Source organism: Anthonomus grandis, chromosome 9 (genome assembly GCF_022605725.1).
Source record: "Anthonomus grandis grandis chromosome 9, icAntGran1.3, whole genome shotgun sequence".
NCBI lineage: Eukaryota > Metazoa > Arthropoda > Insecta > Coleoptera > Curculionidae > Anthonomus > Anthonomus grandis.
In genome coordinates, this window is record NC_065554.1 from 26,751,858 (window position 1) to 26,771,520 (window position 19,663).

At 32.1% G+C, this 19,663-nt stretch overlaps 2 protein-coding genes across 3 annotated transcripts; one reads left to right on the forward strand and one right to left on the reverse strand.

Annotated features, from left to right (window-relative positions):
• Window positions 1-704: 704 nt before the first annotated feature.
• Window positions 705-14,818, reverse strand: LOC126740455 (F-box only protein 42-like). Its single transcript, XM_050446486.1, has 7 exons — window positions 14,500-14,818; window positions 14,150-14,446; window positions 11,827-12,114; window positions 6,872-7,083; window positions 6,671-6,812; window positions 6,491-6,609; window positions 705-1,438 (listed from the first exon to the last, which is right to left on the reverse strand). The coding sequence occupies exons 1-7, from the start codon at window positions 14,648-14,650 to the stop codon at window positions 1,016-1,018; spliced, it is 1,632 nt and encodes a 543-aa protein (XP_050302443.1). The 5' UTR covers window positions 14,651-14,818; the 3' UTR covers window positions 705-1,015.
• A 266-nt stretch (window positions 14,819-15,084) lies between these two features.
• LOC126740301 (probable dimethyladenosine transferase) lies at window positions 15,085-19,663 on the forward strand. 2 transcript variants are annotated; one of them, XM_050446261.1, is made up of 5 exons: window positions 15,085-15,232; window positions 15,315-15,805; window positions 16,669-16,890; window positions 17,598-17,704; window positions 19,571-19,663. In XM_050446261.1, the coding sequence occupies exons 1-5, from the start codon at window positions 15,175-15,177 to the stop codon at window positions 19,611-19,613; spliced, it is 921 nt and encodes a 306-aa protein (XP_050302218.1). In that variant the 5' UTR covers window positions 15,085-15,174; the 3' UTR covers window positions 19,614-19,663. The 2 variants fall into 2 exon arrangements, with proteins under 2 accessions (XP_050302218.1, XP_050302219.1); XM_050446262.1 differs by lacking the exons at window positions 17,598-17,704; window positions 19,571-19,663 and adding an exon at window positions 17,353-17,508.

A 19,663-nucleotide genomic window follows, 5' to 3' on the forward strand; every position in this document is an offset into this window, starting at 1 on the left:
AATATCTCTATTTTTTCTAATAAGTTTACACAGAAGCTTGAAATTGATCGTATTTTTATTAATACACATTAGACAAAACAAAATAAACTTTGAAACTCCGATACTAATTGTAACTTGCGCTCTATTACCGTTTAAGTGTGAAATTTTGGTATTTCTTGAGAAAAATGCAAAAATTGCCATAAAAAAATTAGAAACAAATTTCGACCTACACGTATTTAGCTTAAAATGTTTGAAATTAAGTCAGCTATCACCCCCTTAAAGGATTGCATCTAGCTTCCGGACACCCTGTATACTACCATGAATTTCAAATGTATATAATTTCAATATTTGCCAAATAAATTTCCGATTTTTCATTTAATACCTTTGTCCCCTTAGATCATTTTGATGTGTGTATTTTCTATGTGGGCTCAAAGGTATTCCATTTTCCACGCAATATTAAAAATGCAGCATCTCTGACGGGGTTTAGGCATAAATTAAGGGCGTTACTTATGGAAAGGGCTTACTATTCACTTACTGTTTTATTTGAACTGTATTGTAAATAATCGTACCTAAATATTACTACTTATTAACGTTGTAACTTGTGTGTTCAGTAAGTGTTAATTTTTATATTTTATTCTAGAGATTTATACACTTTTTAACACAAATTTGTACTTACCTTATTTGGGTAAGTAGGATTTAATTTTAGGATTTTGCAAAACAAAACCTCATGATGTACCTGGACTAACAAAAGTCGTCCATTTAATTAACAAAATTTTGAAATTTCAGTGCATCTCAACGCAATAACTCAAATACAACAACATTATACTTAACAGCATATTTACTTATAAATTCTCATTATATGTCACAGATATATTCACAACTAAAACTAGTAAAAAAAAAATCTCCGAGAAGGCAAGAAGCGTGTCTGTTCAATTCCCCAGTACAACACACCATATTCTTTTATTGTCGTTTTTCATACGTCACCTCTCACGAAAATATGGCAAACACATATTATGTACTAGCTATTATAAATAAATTATATCACATAATCGTTCGCGCTGACGAAATGCAACGAGTTCGAAATTTGACTGCTCAAATTGCAGGGCGCCAACGAGTTCGCATCTTTTAAAATGCCCCCGAACATCACGAGTTCACCTTTGCCCTCGACCAGGGTGTAAAGGATCGATTCTTCGGGGCCGTTTTTCACATTTTTCGGCGGTAGCCAGGTCGCCACCGGATTCTTTCGGTCCAACACCTTCGATATGTCCAGGACGTACATGCCCAAATAGTAAGTGCGCTTCTCCTTTTTCGGCGCGGTTTTTTTCAGTAGTTTCTCCTCCATGTTTTGTAGTTTTCCCAGGCGTTTTTCACGTTTTAAGTTGCGTTGAGGGGGTGACAGTAAGGGGGGTGTGTGAAAGGCGGCCATCGGCGGCGGGGCTTGGCTAGGCGAGTGAGGAATCTACAAAATAACGTAGAAAAAGGTCAAATAACTGTTATTGTTAACTTTATGCTAGTGTATATGTAAATGTAGTGACAAATATTGCGGAGGGTTGTTGGGTGGGGTCAGAAATAAAACAGAAACCTGTTTACTTAAATGTTGACCTTTCGACTTATATTAAGTCATGCTCAGGACACTGAAATGGATTCAAGTGATCACAGTGATAAAACATTTAAAAACACATGTTTTAATCTGTTTAGAGACTTTCAAAAAAAATCGCTGAATTTAGAGATTGGGTACACTCACTGGAAAGTTTCCCTACTAGACAATGATTTAAAATTTGTAAAAGAAACTGTTAAAAATACTTTACCGCATAACATATTCTTGTCTTATGAGCAATCGCAATTTTCGTACTATAATTGTCGTTCTAAAGAACAGAAACAAAAGCAAAGAAAGAAATTATAAAGTGTTATTTTAGAGCAGACTGGTATTGACAGTATAACAACAAACAAAAAATGGTTTAAAAATTTAACAAAGTACACCTTTCCAGAAAATGTAGAAGTAACTTTAGCTTTGGGCAATAAATTTAATTGTGTAAATCAAACTTCTTTTCAAAAGATCAAATTAAAAAACTGAAATGCAATAACGGAGTGCCTCCAAAAATGTAAGGTAAAGTTTTATAGGTTCCCCAATATATAATCTCAGTAAATATTTAGCAAATTTACTTAGCTTAGCATTTGCAAAAGATCAATTCTACATAAAAGACTCCTTTGAAGCAGTCACGCAATTACAAATTTTTAAAATTCCAAATGACCTTATTCTAATATCATTAAATATCATAATAAAATATATTCCAAAATAAATGGCACCTTATCAGAGACCACTGTAACATCCCTTTAGAAGAATTTTTAAGTCTTTTAGAGTTTGTATTTGAAAATAGTTATTTCACTTTCAATAATGTATATTACAAATAAATGTATGGTCTTGGAATGGCTAACTGTCTATCACCTATGTGTTCTGATCTAGTTATGTCAGAATTACAGAAATATTGCATGGGGAAAATAAAATGTAGGTTACCATTTTTTAAAAGATTCGTTGACGACATTGCCACGTGTATTCCAAAAACTGAAATAGAGAACATAAGAAGTGCATTTAACAGCTTCCGCCCTAAATTACAGTTCACTATAGAGTGTGAAACAAATAAACTTCCATGTCTAGACATTCTGTTAATCAGAACAGAAGATAATACAATCATCACTGATTCAAACCCACTTACTCTGAGAGATTTCTTAACTACCAATCAAATCACTCATTTAAACAAAAATTAAACATAATTAGCAACCTAAAATCCCGCGCAATAGCCTTATCTCATTCCAGTTTTCATCAAAAAAATGTTAACAAAATTAATGATATTTTACTAAAAAACAATTTTCCTCATAAACTATTAAACAAAATCCTTAACAACAACCCTACGCCTATTAAAGTCAAAGAAAACCAAAACCATAAATTTGCAAAAATTCGTTATGCCAAAGGTTTGTCTGAAAGGCTAACAGGAGTGGTTTCTGATAACAACAACAACAAATACTTCTCAAAACTCCAAGATAAAACACCAAACGAGTTAAAAAGTGGCGTGGTTTATAAAATACCCTGTTCCGATTGTCAACGGGCAGGTACTTAAAAACCAGAATTAGCAAACACGAAAGAAGCGTAAAACCAAGCATCTGGGAAGACTGCTCTAGCAGAACACTCCTTCAATCAACAACACCAATTTATTTTTAACAGCACTCAGATCATTTGCAGAGAATCAAATTACAAAAAAAAAAGAATTTTACTAGAAATGGTTAATAAAAAAAAGTATTAACAAAAAAACAAGACACCGATGATCTGAGTGCAAGTTACTATAATTTAATTAATTTATTACCAAAAAGATAAAACTAAAACACAAAAGAGTGTATGTCCCAAATTTAAATCTCACAGTGTATTAAAAAATTAAGTTTCTGGTTTTGAACGTAAAGGTACATACATCTTCCTTATCTACTAATCCTTAACTTATCAACATAACATTGAATCATAAAAATTAAATAAATAAACGCTCGGAAGAATAAAAACTGAAGAATTTGTTTCTTGGCTTACTATTGATTCTAGTTTGCCCACAATAACACCTACAATTTAACCCATGTTAAAAAAAATTCTACGCTCCTATTATAAATGTGTTTTAATTATAACTAAAGAAACCTAGACGTAGGTAAGAGGTGTAATGTATAAAAAATAAATTTTATATTTTTTTAAATAAAAACAATTTTTTTTAGCGGATTGTACCTGAATGTAATTTTAATTGTGTCGTGGTTTTTCTTTATTTTTTATTGTTTTAATTTTTGTACACGTAAAGAACATTTATTTTAATAGTGTTTTTTATGTACTTGAAATTACTTTGTTTTATCTATGTAATTAACTACTGTGACTTAATATAAGTCGAAACGTCGACATTTAAGTAAACAGGTTTCTGTTTTATTTCTGACCCCACCCGACAACCCTCTCCGCAATATTGAAGATATTGGGTCACAAACACGAAACTACTACAACACTGAAAGTAGTGACAAATTCCAAATATACAATAGCAAGTAAAAGTGGAGTAACCAGCCAGACTGCCGGACTATAGCCCATAAAAGAATCCTTGTTCAAAAAATTCATCCATCATTGTCAAAGAGATTCTAACAATATGTTTAAGAAGGAAAATAAACTCAAGGTCTCACAAACATAATGTCTATTAGTTAGGTTACACGTTTCGGTTTAAGGCATCATCAGACCTTATTTTGAGTACAATAACACACTTTAAAGTCAAAACACTTATGGTAATATAATACAGGTAAACGTGAGATGGGAGCTACATCGTTATTAGCATTAAAGCACTCGTATCACAAAACAAAAAATTAAGTTTGTTGCAGGGTGTCCCAAATTGGAGCCTCGCCATTGGGATCTCGTAAACCAGCAGAGACACGAGGTCGGTTAAATTCAGGCAAAGTTGCGCAATTTGGTGCTCATTAAAACGCCCTTGTGAAATTTCAAAAATTCCGAAGATATTTGTAAAAAAACCGAATAGTCGCGATTTCATTTTTATTGTTTAACGACTCTATTTGAATAGATAAAATAAATTACTCATTCTCATTGCTACTTTCTCTATTTAACAAAATGGTGTCGTCATATTTGAGCTGTCATCATCAAGTTCCTTTTTTTAAATACGGTCCTGGATTTTTTATTACGGATTTAAAGGGCCCCTTATGTTCCTAAATCAACGACGTATCGCACTTATTCAAAAATTTTATATTAATGGATATTTCCATAAGGACTCATGTGTTAAAGAGAACAAGACAGCGCAACACTTCATTATGTTTGCTTAATTCAACACTGGCTGATTTTTTAAGCAGAAATAGCCCTGAAGCTGGTCTAAATAAAGGCCGAAACGTCGGCAATTCTTCTGAAATAAAATCATCACAATTAAATTTCACACTAAGGACGTTAAAATTTATTATATCTTAAAAATGTCATGCTGCTGTTTAATGAAGATAACTTAACTCGTAACTCAACAGGATAATGGTCCTAAATATTCGTCAAGGCTTAGGAAACTGTTTTGTGAAAAGAAACAAATACCAGTTTTAAAGTGGCCCTCTCAGTCGCCCGATCTAAATCCAATAGAAAACCTTTGGGAAATTGTTACTCGAAGCGTAAGGGATCGAAACTACTCAAACGCCGACGAGTTATTTAGGGCCTAGAGGAGAAATTGAAAAATATTGACCAACGTTTTATAGAAAAGCCACGTAGATACCAATCTATAATAGAGAATAATGGGTATTTTACTAAGTATTCATGATCTAGGCATTTCTTTAGGAGCATTTCTATGAATAAAATGTATTTAATTTTTTTTAAATTTTTTTTCCTATCTACTTTTGGCCAATACTGTATATAGGTTTTTTTGGTACACGAACTCATTACTTTACATATACTTCTAGTTGATGAGATTAAAAGTGCAAATCCTAATCTATCCAAATTCCCAAATACTCTTTCTATATTATTTTTACTCACCTTTGTGTTTAGATCTATTGGTAGCTGTTTTCGAAATGATTCCCTTGCTATAATCATGTACTTTTCATCTAGCTTTTGCAATATTCAGTCTTAAATCATTTAAACTAGTTTGAAGCCTAATTGTATTTGATGTTGAAAAGGGCATCATCCGCAAAAAGATAAACTGTGAATATCTTGTTATTCCTTAGCTGCGAATAAACTATTTTTTCACTTAGATCACAGTTGCACCCACATAAAGACCAAGTCGCCTAATATAGACCCATAGGCCGATCCATTAAATTTTATATATTCCCTAAGTAGGAATATCTAATCCAAAGGACACTAACATTCGTAGTATCCGTAATCTGTCCGTAGTGTGCCCCTCTTAAGTTCGCTTTTTAAGAATCTAAATTTTACAAACCATAACCATTAATCATAATAATTATAATTTCAAGACTTTCACCAGACTTCTAGTTTTTTGTAATATTAATAATGTTACAAATAAGTTAAAAAAGAAGGTAGTTAAGAAAAGAGAGCCTGAAATTCATGTCGAACGATAAAATGGATTTGTCAAATTCCAGAACGAACTACATTCAAAATGTTGTATCAAGGAACCATTAATCTTGTAATGGCACTATTTTAGTACAATTAGTACTCAATAGAAATGGTCAAGTCAGATTGTAGCCCTACTCAATATTAGTTTTAAAAATCAAAAGATACAATGTTAAATTTGATTATCTTCTGCAATAAATTCAAAGAGATCTAAATTTGCATTCCCCTTACGTAAAATTCTTAATTAAATAAATATTATAGAAAAATACTACAACTAAATTTAATCAGTACAATTTATACTGGAGTCCAAAAATTAAATAAAAAAGAAAACTGTAAACTCCCAGAGACTGTACATACTGGAACTATTTATCGATTCATTATGTAAGTTATTGAAAGAAAAAGGAAGCATTTATGCTAATTTTAAACTATACCAAGATTTTAAAACTTATTACTGTTACTTACCCTAAGACAGTTTAATCCTGACGGTCCGGGAACTGCCGGATCCTCATCGTGACCGTCTCGTCTTGGGGAGGAAACTTTGTTTAGAAACCCCCTGCGGCCGTTCACGTTTTCGTCCAAATCTGTGCAAAAAACAAATTTGCCATTTAAAGGTACAAAGAATTTTTACTAAACCACCATTACCTGGCCTCCTATTGGCCAAATCTATTCGAGACAGTCGTCCATCCTCGGGTGCGCTCGTGTTCCACTGGCTCCGCGGATAGTACACAATAGGTGACTCTTCTGTGTCCCTTATTCGGTTCAAAACCACTATTTTGTCTCCTATCTGTGAATCGTTAAGACCTGTACAACTAAACAAGTATAAAAATTAAAAAAAACCCTAACCTTAACACCGGGATTGCTCCAAATATTGGCGGGCTCGTTATTCTTCCCGGCGATTTCGACTTTTATCCACTTCCAAAGGGGGCCCTCCATATTCAAGACCCAACAGTCGCAAAACTGGCTGCAAGGGCCCCCCGAACCCCCCAAAACCAGGAGGTTTTTTTCGTCCAGAATTACTTGTGTTTGTCCAAAACGACCTGAAGGTTTCGGTCCAGCTAAGAAACAAATAACAGAATTCGCTCGAACATGTTGTCTAAGTGACTTAGTAAATAGAAAACACAAGGTCACAGGCAAAGGGCCGTATTAAGTTGGTTACACGTGTTTGGCCCTAAATCAGGGCGTCATCAGATTTAAAAGTAAGGTGAAAAAATCACAAACATAAGCGTAATTAAAAAATCAGCAATAAGCCGAAAACGGGCAATAGACCACGTGCTCAGGCTTGGGCACTTTTAAAATTACAGGCATTTTTTAACAATTTCTTTTAATGCAACCCTGAATAATCCTTCGATAAATTACAAAACTAAATTCAAACACAACTGTTTACATTTTTAAGAAATTATCAGATTTTTGCTCAACTTGTGTTGAAAATTGTGCCTTTTGACCATCATTTCTCAACTTTAACTTCCTGGAAAAGAAAATTACTTCACTGTTTAGCAAGTGATTTCAAAAGTTACACTACCTGTCTTACTTACCCTGTAAGGGTATTTCTAAACAGGGAATACCCGTACAGGTAGAAGAATGGCGCCATGTTCACCCAATTTAAATTTACCTACTTTATGGGGAACCATAATTAATATATAGTGATAAATTAAAATTAAGAAAAAGTGTACACTAATCCAATTTAAAACGTCGTATAAGGAATGGAGGCAGACAATTTGAACATTAGTTGCGACTTAAGTAAAGTTTTATTTTATTTATTTTGACTGTGCAATTATTAACTTAGCTTAGAGTATCAGCGTACATTAGACTATGTCCTAAAAAAAACATATACCCCTATTGAACCAATAATCTAGCAAGTATCTTATCATTTTGAAATCTAGATTAATTTTCCTTTCCAGGACAGTCAGTTAAAGTTGGGAAATGATGGTTGAAAGACCCAAGTTGAGCAAAAATCTGATAGTTTCTTACGAAATGTGAACAGTTGTGTTTGATTTTAGTTTTGTAATTTATCGAAGGATTAATCACGGTTACATTTTAAAAAAATCGCTAAGAAATTTAAAAATTTGTAACCACAGTACTAAAAAGATCAACAGAGAGTATCAATTTTTGTCGGTTTTCTATGAATGCCTATGATTTTTTAAATATTTCTTTTGAGTCCCTGAGCACCTCATCTATTGCCCATTTTCGGCTAATTGTTGATTTTTGGGATACCATGTACATTCCTCTAGAACATACCTCCTTATAAAAGTACATTACTTTGAATTTGGAGCTGTCTAAAAAACCATTAAACATGAAAAAGTGTTGTTTCAAGTGCAAGACTAAATTTTGTGTTTATTCAATTTGTGATTATTCAAAATATTATTAATTAACAAAATGAATTCACTTTTTTAACAAATGCATTATCTGTAATCGGCATATCTTTAAGAAGGTTCTGTGATATAGTGGATACAAATTATGCTTTTACAGACTATTTACTGTCCTGCCAACATTCCACTAATATACCAGATAATTGAAAGAATCATCAGGAAAAAAATTATTAACTAGGGTACAAAAGTACCTCAAAATGTAGTATATACTAGTGTTATAGAAACCAAGTCTGCTTTTGTTACCCATGTGTTGTCAATGGGACACAATTTTTTGGGTTCCTAAAAATGTGTTGACTAGTCAGCAATTCCACAAAGGTATAAAGTTGGCAAAACAAGCCCCATTCAAACATGCCTAAATGATGGTTTCACCTTCGAGCCTCATCTTTAATAATCTTACTTAGTCTCACACTTACTACTTTCTTTTATTCCTAAATAAAATGTCAGTTCTCGATGGCAGAGCGATATAACGCTTAAGCAGATGTAAAAACTATTAATTAGTTCAAACATATCAAGATTGACTGATTTTTATTTCAATTTTAATGTTTAATTTCATTAATTCTGTTTTTCTGTAAAAAGTATATGTAAAAGTAAAGTTATCATATAATTCTTTGGTAGGATGTGTGTATATTATTGGTCTTCCATCATTCAGGTAATGCTCTTAAAATTTTTAATTTATATTTGAGACTTATCTTGCAATAATGTTTATTCACTTTATGATTTTAGGTGCAATTTCAAAATCTTTAAGCAAAACTTGTAACCTTTTGGTTGACTTCATTATATGAGTTTTAAAACCAAGACTTTGTGTATTTTTTGCCTTGTTTAAAATACCGGATAATGCTGAAGTGATGCACGAGTGCCTCAAGGCTATTAAGCTTGATTTATTGGAAAAAATGGAAATTACTAAAGCCAAAAAAATGACGTTTTTAACTTTGAGTCACATTTAATTTTCAACAGCCTAAATTTTGCACCTTAATGGATGTTCTACGACAGGGTCAATGTATCGCCTAATATACAATTGACAAACTCTTGTTTTATTTTTATTTTTTATTTTATATATGCAGCTATAACTTTATTTTATTGTATATTTGTTTTTAGGATGTACTGTTTGTTTTTTACGGTATTTCTAATAATTTGAGTTTTTTAGATAACATTAATCTCAAAAGATTATATTTTTATTAGGAGGTAGGTGCTCTGATGCAGGGCAAAACATGTGTAAACTTAATACACCTATTTGTTCATTACTCTGGCTGTGTATTTTTATTTTATTTTTATTAGGCAAAATAATAATAATAATAAATCGTCTTTGTTTAACAAACCCTGCAAATTACAGTATTTGCCTAAACAGGCGAAGATTAGCTAAAAGCTACTCTTTATCTCTTAATCTATCCAGTTTAAAAAAAAAATAAATAAATAAACTAAAATTAATACTACTTTAAAGTAAGACATATGTTCCATCAGCTAAGTAACAAATAAATTAACCGAGAACAACCAATTATTGTTGTTCCAAGAATAGATCTTTATAGAATCTTCGATAAAAATAAATGGTAAAATGAAAATTTGGCCTGAAACGATTAAATAGAATGACAGCTTGATAGGTGAAAGAACGTTCAAACATTGATGTAGTATGAGGTGGCATTGAAAGTATATTATACCTTATATTACGTCTATGAACCTCAGTTCTGTAAGTCATCTTTTCACACAAAGACACACTGTTTTAAATAGGCGATATAAAAATACTAATAAATACAACTTAAATATATTCACAATTTTTAGCCATTTAAGTTGTAGTATAGCTTGTGATACATAGTCGTATTTCCTAAGATTATTAATAAAACGACAACATGTGTTTTGAATACGCTGCAAGCGGTTTTGCGTTATTTTATCTAGACTTGGGTAAAACACAATTATACAATAATTAATGATAGACATAACCAAGGATTCAGAAAGCTTTTTTCTTGTTTTGTAATTTAAAATACTTTTCTGTTATGCCGTTGATTGCGATCCGCAAACAATAGAACTTTAGTTTTAATAGGGTTAATCTGCAAATTATGTTCACTGGAGAAATTCATTATCTGCTCCAAATCAAAATTAATGGAGTCTGCTGCAAGCTGAACATTATGTGGATTAAATAGGTGAAGAACCTGAGTATCGTCCGCATACAGGTAGACGTCCGAGTTTAAAGCTACGTTAGGTAGATCAGAGGTATACATTAGGAACAAAAGTGGCCCCAATATAGATCACATAAATACGATTTAAAAAACGATAAGACTGAGTCATCACTACCAAAATAAGACAACTTGGCAACGAGCAAGTCATGATCAGTCAAGTCAAATGCCTTTGAATAATCCAGTGCCACCAAAATCACAGCCAACTTTTTGTCTAAGGCTGTAATGATATTACCTGTAATATTTAGAAGAGCATTAGTAGTGCTATGACCTTTTCTAAATCCGGATTGTTGAGCTGGCAGAATATTAGTCTCACAAAGGTGGTCCACTAGTTGACTATGTACTATTCTTTCCAAGATTTTAGAGACAAGAGGCAAGAGACTTATGGGCCGTAGGTCTTGAACATTTTTGGGATTAGGAACTTTGGAAACTGGGCAGACTATAGATTCGCGCCATGGTCTAGGAAAATAACCAGTTTCCAGGCAAGTGTTTACAATGTGAGTAATATGATTATTAAGATGTGGCAAGCATAGACGCAACATATGAAGAGAAATTCCTTCATTTCTAGCTGCATTGGATTTAATATCATCAATGACTTTAGAAACAGTAATCTGGTCCACCAGGGCAAAATGAAAGGTGTGATCTGCGTAAAACTTATGGTTTCGGTAATAGTTAATTTTGTTAAGACAAGCATTCGACCTATTGAAAATGCTTATGAGACTATTTCATAAGCATTTCAATTAATTGTCATTAATTGTATTGGGCTGACCTAGCTCAGTTGGTAGTTCCGATTCTGTTTTTGTTTTAATATTTAAGTTACCTAAACCTTTCCAAAGTCCCTTACCAGATTTTACAACTTATAACTGGTGTAGATATGCCGCTTTTTCACGCCTGATGGATGCAAGGGCAAAATTACGTCTATCCCTGTAAAGACTCCAATTTTCAGGTGTCTCACATTGTTTATATTTCGTAAGTGCTCTATCCCTTTCATTAAGAATTAATTTTAAGTTATCTGGCTTCCTACTAACTCTAATTTGTTTAAGTGGGGCATGTATGTTAAATAAGAAAGTTATGTTATTTTGCAAGAATAAAACCTTTTCGTTTATATCTTTAATGTAAAATAAATGGTCCCAAGCAATATTTTGCAAATCAGTTTTGAAATTAATCAAATTAAAATTCTTAAAACAACGGAGACTAATAATTTCTTTAATCTAATTTTTCCTATAAATTAAATTAAAACAGTCCTCCCAATACAAAAAAGGCCTACCTTGCACCTCCTGTTTACACCAGCTCCAACTATCCAAGTGCAACTTCCATATATCGTTGGATTTCTCACAATGCACGGCGCTGCTCGGCTTTTGCAGGCCTCCAAAAATGATCATATAATCGCCCACTACCGAGACCGAGTGTCCCGCTACCGGTGGAGGTCTTATTTCAGTGCTGATTATGCACGTCCAATTGTTCGCGGTGACGTCATATACGTGCAGTTCGTTAAATAGATGCCAACTTTGATAAAGTGGGTATGATGGCGGGTAAGTCCAACCACCAAAGAGCACTGCAAGAGGTTTTATTTTATTTATTGATGGGATATCCTCATTAAATGTTACAATTAACAAAATATACATGCTAAAATAAAGCACTTATTACTAGGAGCCTATGTGAGATAATAAATCAAGCTTTTAAAATAAAGAAATACACTCAATCCCTTCAAGTGATTCCTTTTAACTCACCTACTGTGCTGATCAATAGGGATGTTTTGACCATAATTTGTACAATAAAATAGTATGAAAAATGTTACCAAGTTATCTCATTGATTTCTAGTGAGTACTTTTATTTCAATCCAGCTGAGCATTAACTAATTTATATAATATAAACATTAGGCCTGCAAGAAGGTCTCAACAATTTATGTTAAATCCTTTTGATGGTTAAGTCAAGCACTGCTGAAATTACTTGCCTAAGTCTTTAATTTTTGGGTCATACTTAAGTTAATCCTGCAAAAGTTATTGGTCAATTAAGCTAGTATGTATCTTGGAAATCTTTAACAAATTGAACAAAATTGGCAAGCAATGCTCCCCATATGAGAATGAACTTTTGAATTTTAACTTTTTGTTGGTGATCTTTCAAGAAACTTTTAATCCAATCTAAAGCCAAGCCACCAAAACCAATTTTTAAAAGCTTTTTCAGAAAAATACCATGATCAACATGGTCAGGTTCCTTAGAAAAGATGGTGCAGTCCTGGAATGCCTGGAACCTGAACTTTTACCAAAAAGTATTTCAAATACAGTTTGTTTTTTTTATTTAAATAAACAGTCCAATGAGTGTAATTTAAACAACCTTTCGCATTTAAATTTTCTTCAAGATTCACTGTGTGAACTATTAGATGTGCCTATTTTAGAGCACACTTTAATGATTTGGCAACAAGATGGCGTTCAACCCTATAATGCCCAAATTTTTTGCCTAAAGATTTCCTCGGATTGGAAATAGGGGTCCTATTAGGTGGCGAGCAGCCTGCTCTCCAGATATGACCCCAATGGATTTTTTGTATGGTGTTATTTCAATTTTCAATTTCAATTTATTCAAACTTAATACATTTGTTTTTTATACAATTTACTTTAAAATGCACAATGGATTATAAATCTGTGTGTGCAGTATATAGTTAATACTTACATTTTTAAGAAATACTTAAGTAAATGAACAATCAACAATAATAATAATAATAATAATAATGAGGTTATATAATGTTAATTTATGGAAGAAGACTAAGCTAATTTAGTGGAAAAAGAAATCTAGTGAGAAGGAATTAACAAGTTAATCTAGCCAAAGGATATTGTTTTTCAATGACCATCCAATAATCTTGAAGAGCTTAAAAACTGAATTTGTGAATCCTCTCAAACAATTACTGGTCCCATGATTATTGTAGCTTGTACAAGAGAAACCTTTTGGGGATATAAAGGATGCGTGGCAGCTGATGGAGCTCAATTTGAGCATTTAATTAAATATTAGATTAATATTTTGTAAAACAGATTAATATGATGTTAAAATATTGTACAATAAATAAATTGAATTTAAAAAAAGAAACTTGCTATTTTAATTTTTGCAACAGAAATATTTTAATTTTAAAATTTTTAAATTCAAAAATTCCTGATGTTGATGTTAACACATGATTTTTTTTATAACATTGAATTAATAATTTTACAAGCATTATACACATTAGAAGAAATAATGGCATTTGGAAAAAAATTGTTGGGGTGGTTTTTAGGGGATTAATTTGTCAGGCATAATTTTTTTTTAAGTAATTTTGGGTAGTAGTCTTATTATTATTAAAAATTAATTTTCTTAAAAAATGTTATATTTAAAAATAAAAAAGTTACAGCCTAGCATGTTGCTTGTGGGACACCCTGTTTTATGCATTTAATTAGAAAGATATTTTAATAAATAGCTTAAGACTGCAGCTAAATATGATCCAATCACCTTCATTGTTATAACCCAAATTAAAAAATAACAATTTTTTATAATATCTGAAACATTAAAAATGCCCATTATTTCTATTGTAAAAATCACATTATATAAATTTTTGAAGCAAAACTTACCTAAAAAATCCTTATATTTAATTAAAGAGCTGCATGCTTTTGGAGATGGATAGGCCCCCATGGTAAGGGGCCTCACCCAATTCCGTGTGGTCAAATCCAACTTCCACAGATCGTTAAAAGTGGTCATGGCACAAGTGCATCCGCCAAAAACAAACATTGAATTTTCAGAAACTACCGCTGTATGCGAATACCTCCTGCTAATGGTAGGCGAGTTCTCTTCAGGGGTACTTCTGCTCCATTTAATGTCAAACTCATTTATTGCCCTTTGAAAGTCTCTTCGTTTAGTTTTGGTGACATCTAAAAAAATTCGAGTTGCTGCAATAGAAACGCTAAAACTCAATAAAACTTACTTCTGACGCATCTTCGCCACTTTTTACACACTAACATACAATCATGTAAGTCTTGATAAGGTGATATTTTCGATAAAATGTATTCTAAAACTTCTTCTGGTAAGTTGTCGATACCGGGGGCCTTCGGGGCCTCGCAGGTCGTTGTCTCCATATCATCGACTTTTACAGACAAAGGATGAACTCTGTTTTGTCCAAAAATACCAGCAATACATGGAATTTATACTGGAAATTTGGTTTTTGTGTTGTTTTTTTTTCCTGGCTGGAATGTGTTAAGGGATTTATTTATTTGGACGAAGGCCAGTCAGCTGTCATCTTTGACGTTTGACTCACGGTTCGATGCCATTTGGGAATTTTTCCATATAATGCGCTATTGCCAGTTTAGGAAATTTAGCAAAAGTAAGTTGCTATTAATGTTAAAAGAAATATTTTTCCTATAATTAACCTTATATTGCAATAAGCTCTGCTAATTTAATCGCGCTATTAGTGGTTCTATCAATATTTAACTCTGATTAGCAACACACTAATGGTTAAAGGAATATTTACGACTGGCAACGGCGCGACTAGTGGACGTGACATTGACAATATCCATAACCTCATTTAAATTAAAAAATAAACAAAACGGCGTGTAAAAGTGAGGTTTGCTTAAAATAATTTGATTGGGTTTTTTAGTATAAAATGCCTAAAATTAAAGCGGAAAAGAAAAGCAGGGTGCACAATGAGGTCGCTAAACAAGGTAACATAAACATATCAAGCTTTGCAATTAAAGATTTCCAAACACACTATAGCAACACAAATTAAGCATTTCCTTCTTTCAGGTATTATGTTTAACAAAGACTATGGTCAGCACATCCTGAAAAACCCAATGGTAATAACCTCGATGATTGAAAAATCAGCACTGAGACCAACAGACACTGTACTGGAAATCGGTCCTGGTACAGGCAACATGACAGTTCGCCTCTTAGAAAACGTAAAGAAAGTAGTCGCTTGTGAAATTGATAACCGTTTGGTGGCAGAATTACAAAAGAGAGTCCAAGGCACCCACTTACAGTCCAAACTACAAATAGAAATCGGCGATGTACTCAAAAAGGAGCTGCCATTTTTTAATGTTTGTGTTGCCAATGTACCCTACCAGATTTCCTCGCCGTTGGTGTTTAAGTTACTGTTGCACAGGCCGTTTTTTAGATGCGCCGTGCTGATGTTTCAACGCGAGTTCGCACAACGTTTAGTAGCCAAACCGGGGGATAAATTGTATTGTCGGCTTAGTGTTAATACACAGCTGTTGGCTAGGGTTGATATGCTCATGAAGGTAAGACTTTTTTCAAAGGGCTATTATGAAATAACTGAATTGTTGTCGGATAGATTTTAGTAATTTTTACCTTTTTCTTGTAGGACTTTAGGTATATTTTTTACACCATATCACTTCTCCTAATTTATTTCTGTGATTCATTTTTTTTTTTTCAGTTTTACATTTAATAAAATTGTATATTTCGGGAATGAATATAATATCTTTGACATTACATTAGCTTTGTATGTTTTGGTTCAGAGTCTTGGAGGAGTATTTCTGAAGAATGGGGATGTTGTTGGTTTTGCCGGTATAAGTAAACCATATTCATGGAAGTAGAATGCCTTTAAGATGATGGACCATAGCATGCTAAATAACCTTTTTACATGTTTGTGTATATGTTTTTTTTTACAGCTTTATCAACGAATTTACTTTTATGACAATAAAGCATATATTGGTTGATTGATATAAATTTTTTTTAACATTCATTAAAACATCAAAACCTCCTAGTTTGAAAAATAATTTTAGTTTGATCTTTAGTTAGTTTAAACCAATTTTGAGCCATTGGAAGTATCTTCTTAAGAATCTGCTCCATAATCCTTTTATGTCAATTCTGGTCAATTCACACAACATTATCTGCATATATTTCATTTGCAATTTGATTATCATAGGTTCTTGGCCGGTAGTTTTTATACCCCAGAAGAGGTACCTGAGGTAATTCAAATTGAATATCTAAAGACCATCACCAAAATATACTAAATCCAATAAAAAATTTTAATCAATTATTAACAATTAAATGCCTTTAAAAAGACTGTATTCTATAACTAGATTAATAAAATAAAATTGAATATCACAGGAAGTTAAAAATTTCTTATCCTGAATTTTAGGTAGGAAAAAATAATTTTAGACCTCCACCAAAAGTAGAATCATCAGTAGTGAGGATAGAGCCTAGAAATCCACCTCCTCCCATCCCATATACAGAGTGGGACGGACTAACCAGGATAGCTTTCACAAGAAAAAATAAAACTTTGGGTAGTGCATTTAAACAGACCTCAGTACTGGCCACTTTGGATAAGAATTTTAAGTTGCATTGCAGTTTGCATAATAAGGTAAATTATTTTCATGATATACAGTGATTTTAAATGGGCTAAATTTTTAGTCGCAAAAATTTACTAGACTTAAAAAACTTCTATGTAGATTGAGATGATAGTAGTTCTTATGGACAACACAATCCTGTAACTAGAATGCAAGGTTCTTTTGATAGGTATAGTCTTGACTTGCATGTTTCTTTTAGCAGTTTTTCGATTATTTCTCTCAAATGCATTAGTGACTGTAACATGTTTCTTTAAATTGATTTATGTCTTAGTATTATCTAACTTAAGTTGTATTAGTATTAGTATCTTTTGTATTATTTTATTTTTCTAAAATTGGTGGATACCTTTAAGAAATAAATATCAGAGGCAATCAGGCAAACATAGCCTTTAATAAAGTTAGAGACACACTATGTGGGATTTTTTTACAAATAATGGTAACTGGAACTACCTTGGATTGAATATAAATTAATTATACAGATCACTTACAATCCTCCAACCATACAAAATACCATGCAGACTTTATATTAGCAATGTAGCAACTAGAAATAGAAGAATTTTTGTAAGTCAATATTGCATTATGGTATTGTTTTAACACTGTAATATTAATTTCATTTGGCACATAAAGATTTTTGTTTATTTACACTGACTGGGATTATGAGTTGAATAAATGAAAAATTTATTTATATTATAATCTACTTTTTTAAATGTTTGAATTTTTGTAGGATATACCTGCAGATTTTAATATTAAGGAGAAAATTGAGGAGATATTGGTGAAGGCAGAGTCGGCTGAAAAAAGGGCGAGGACGATGGACTTGGATGACTTTATGACGTACGTATATGTACATGATCTTTCAGTTTTTTTTAATGCATACATTTAAAAGATTGAACGTTTAAAATCAGTTCAATGAGTTTTTATAAGCATAAACAAGTTCTTAGTATTCAAGCTACAATAGCTACAGTAATTTCTTTAAATATTGCAAATATTTTATTCATTTATCAGTGGGCAAATAGAGAGTTTTACCTAGCCAATAATTTAATTTATGATAAATGATTAAAATAATTAGTCATATCATAGACACAACAATATTATTACAAGTTAGTTTAACAAATCTAGCATCGTGAAATCTCTGTGCATTCAAATATACAGTACCAAGCAAAAGTAAAGAAACTTTTTATTTTTATTTTTAAATTTATTTTATAAAAGTTAACTAAAATTTTTTATCCTATAATACTACACCAAACTAGATAATAAAAATAAAACATAAACAATATAATTATACTTATTATAAAGCCATATGTAAATTATTAAAAAAAAAAAACAGGGAGCAAAAATAGAGAAACACATATTTAAAGAAAATATATAATAACAACATCTCCTTTTCATAGATCCAATCAGATTCCCTAAGGTCTCCTTGGGTACAGAATGCCATGCAGCTTCAACTGCTTCAAACAACTCGTCTCCATTTTTAAATTTTTCGGGATGTTCCTTACAAATTTTTTTGTCTACTAAATCCCATAGATTCCCTATGGGATTAAGGTCAGGACTCTGAGCTGGCCACTTAACAACAGTTATTTTTTTGTCCTCAAAAAATTTTTTTATAATTTTAGATGTATGCTTCGGATCATTGTCGTGTTGAAACCTCCATTGCAATGGCATGTTTTCCTCTGCATATGGCATTATATTATCGGTTAATATTTCTAAATATTTAAACCGATCCATAATCCCATCAATTTTGACAATGGGGCCCATTTCCATACCAGAGAAACAACACTTGTACGTTTCCCCCGCCATGCTTCATCAGAAGAAAATAAATTAAACTTACTTTGATCCGAAAATAATACTGTATTCCATCTTGCTTCTGACCAGTTTAAATGGTCATGTGCAAATTGAAGTCGGGCGGTTCGATTCTTCTTCGAAATTAAGGGTTTCTTGAATGGTTTTCTTGCCGGCAAGCCACTGTCCCTTAAACGTCTTCGAACTGTATGGACACTAATATTTACATCGTCTAGTTGAGATTTTATATCCACTGCTGGGATTTAATCTTCTCGTCAACTCTAGGCGTCGTTTTTCTAGGCCTACCAGTTTTAGGTGGACTTATTAATGAGTTGCTAATGCGGTGTAACTTTATGGTGTTGGAAACGACTGAGCGGTTTAATCCTAACTGCTTAGCAATGATTGCTTGCTTCTGTTTTATACATAACGCCAAAGTAATACCTCGAGGCATATTTACAGGTTATTCTTTATTAATTAACAAAATATTATTGTGTATTGCTTTCAATAAGCAAACATAAACTAAGAACTTTAAAAATGTTTCTCTACTTTTGCTCCTCATAAAATAAAGATAAGCAAATAGATTGTTTTTGTTGCAAGAATTTATAAATACCAAATATGTTTTTGCATTCCTTTGAACCTAAAGAAATAATGTGAGTATTTGTTTATTGGCAATAGTCGATTACTCTGGCTTTATATTTATTAAATAAAATGTGTCTCCACTTTTGCTCGGTACTGTATGATACAAAGTGCTCTATAGTGGTAACAGTAAAACTGCATTTAAGGTTCATTTTGCCATAACTAAAACCCCCACATATGAATTTTTCTATAATACCTCAATTTTTGCAATGATGTTCTAAAAAAATTCAAGCTAAAGACCCTGTGTAATTTGATAATGGGTTTTAATTCTCTATATATTTTTAGGTTGTTACATGCATTTAACAGTGAAGGAATCCATTTTTCATAGTAAGAAGTCCTGTTATTTTGTAAATAAATATTTATATATATTTTTTTTAA

What these genes read in the sequence shown, in the direction of transcription:
- LOC126740455 (XM_050446486.1), bottom strand. Translation starts at nt 14,650, where the DNA reads ATGGAGACAACGACCTGCGAGGCCCCGAAGGCCCCCGGTATCGACAAC. An exon ending in GTGTAAACAGGAGGTGCAAG is followed by an intron (nt 7,084 to 11,826) that starts GTAGGCCTTTTT and finishes TTTGTTTCTTAG; the next exon opens with CTGGACCGAAACCTTCAGGT. An exon ending in CAGGATTAAACTGTCTTAGG is followed by an intron (nt 1,439 to 6,490) that starts GTAAGTAACAGT and finishes GTTATTTTGTAG; the next exon opens with ATTCCTCACTCGCCTAGCCA.
- LOC126740301 (XM_050446261.1), top strand. Translation starts at nt 15,175, where the DNA reads ATGCCTAAAATTAAAGCGGAAAAGAAAAGCAGGGTGCACAATGAGGTC. An exon ending in GGGTTGATATGCTCATGAAG is followed by an intron (nt 15,806 to 16,668) that starts GTAAGACTTTTT and finishes CCTGAATTTTAG; the next exon opens with GTAGGAAAAAATAATTTTAG. An exon ending in GACTTGGATGACTTTATGAC is followed by an intron (nt 17,705 to 19,570) that starts GTACGTATATGT and finishes ATATATTTTTAG; the next exon opens with GTTGTTACATGCATTTAACA.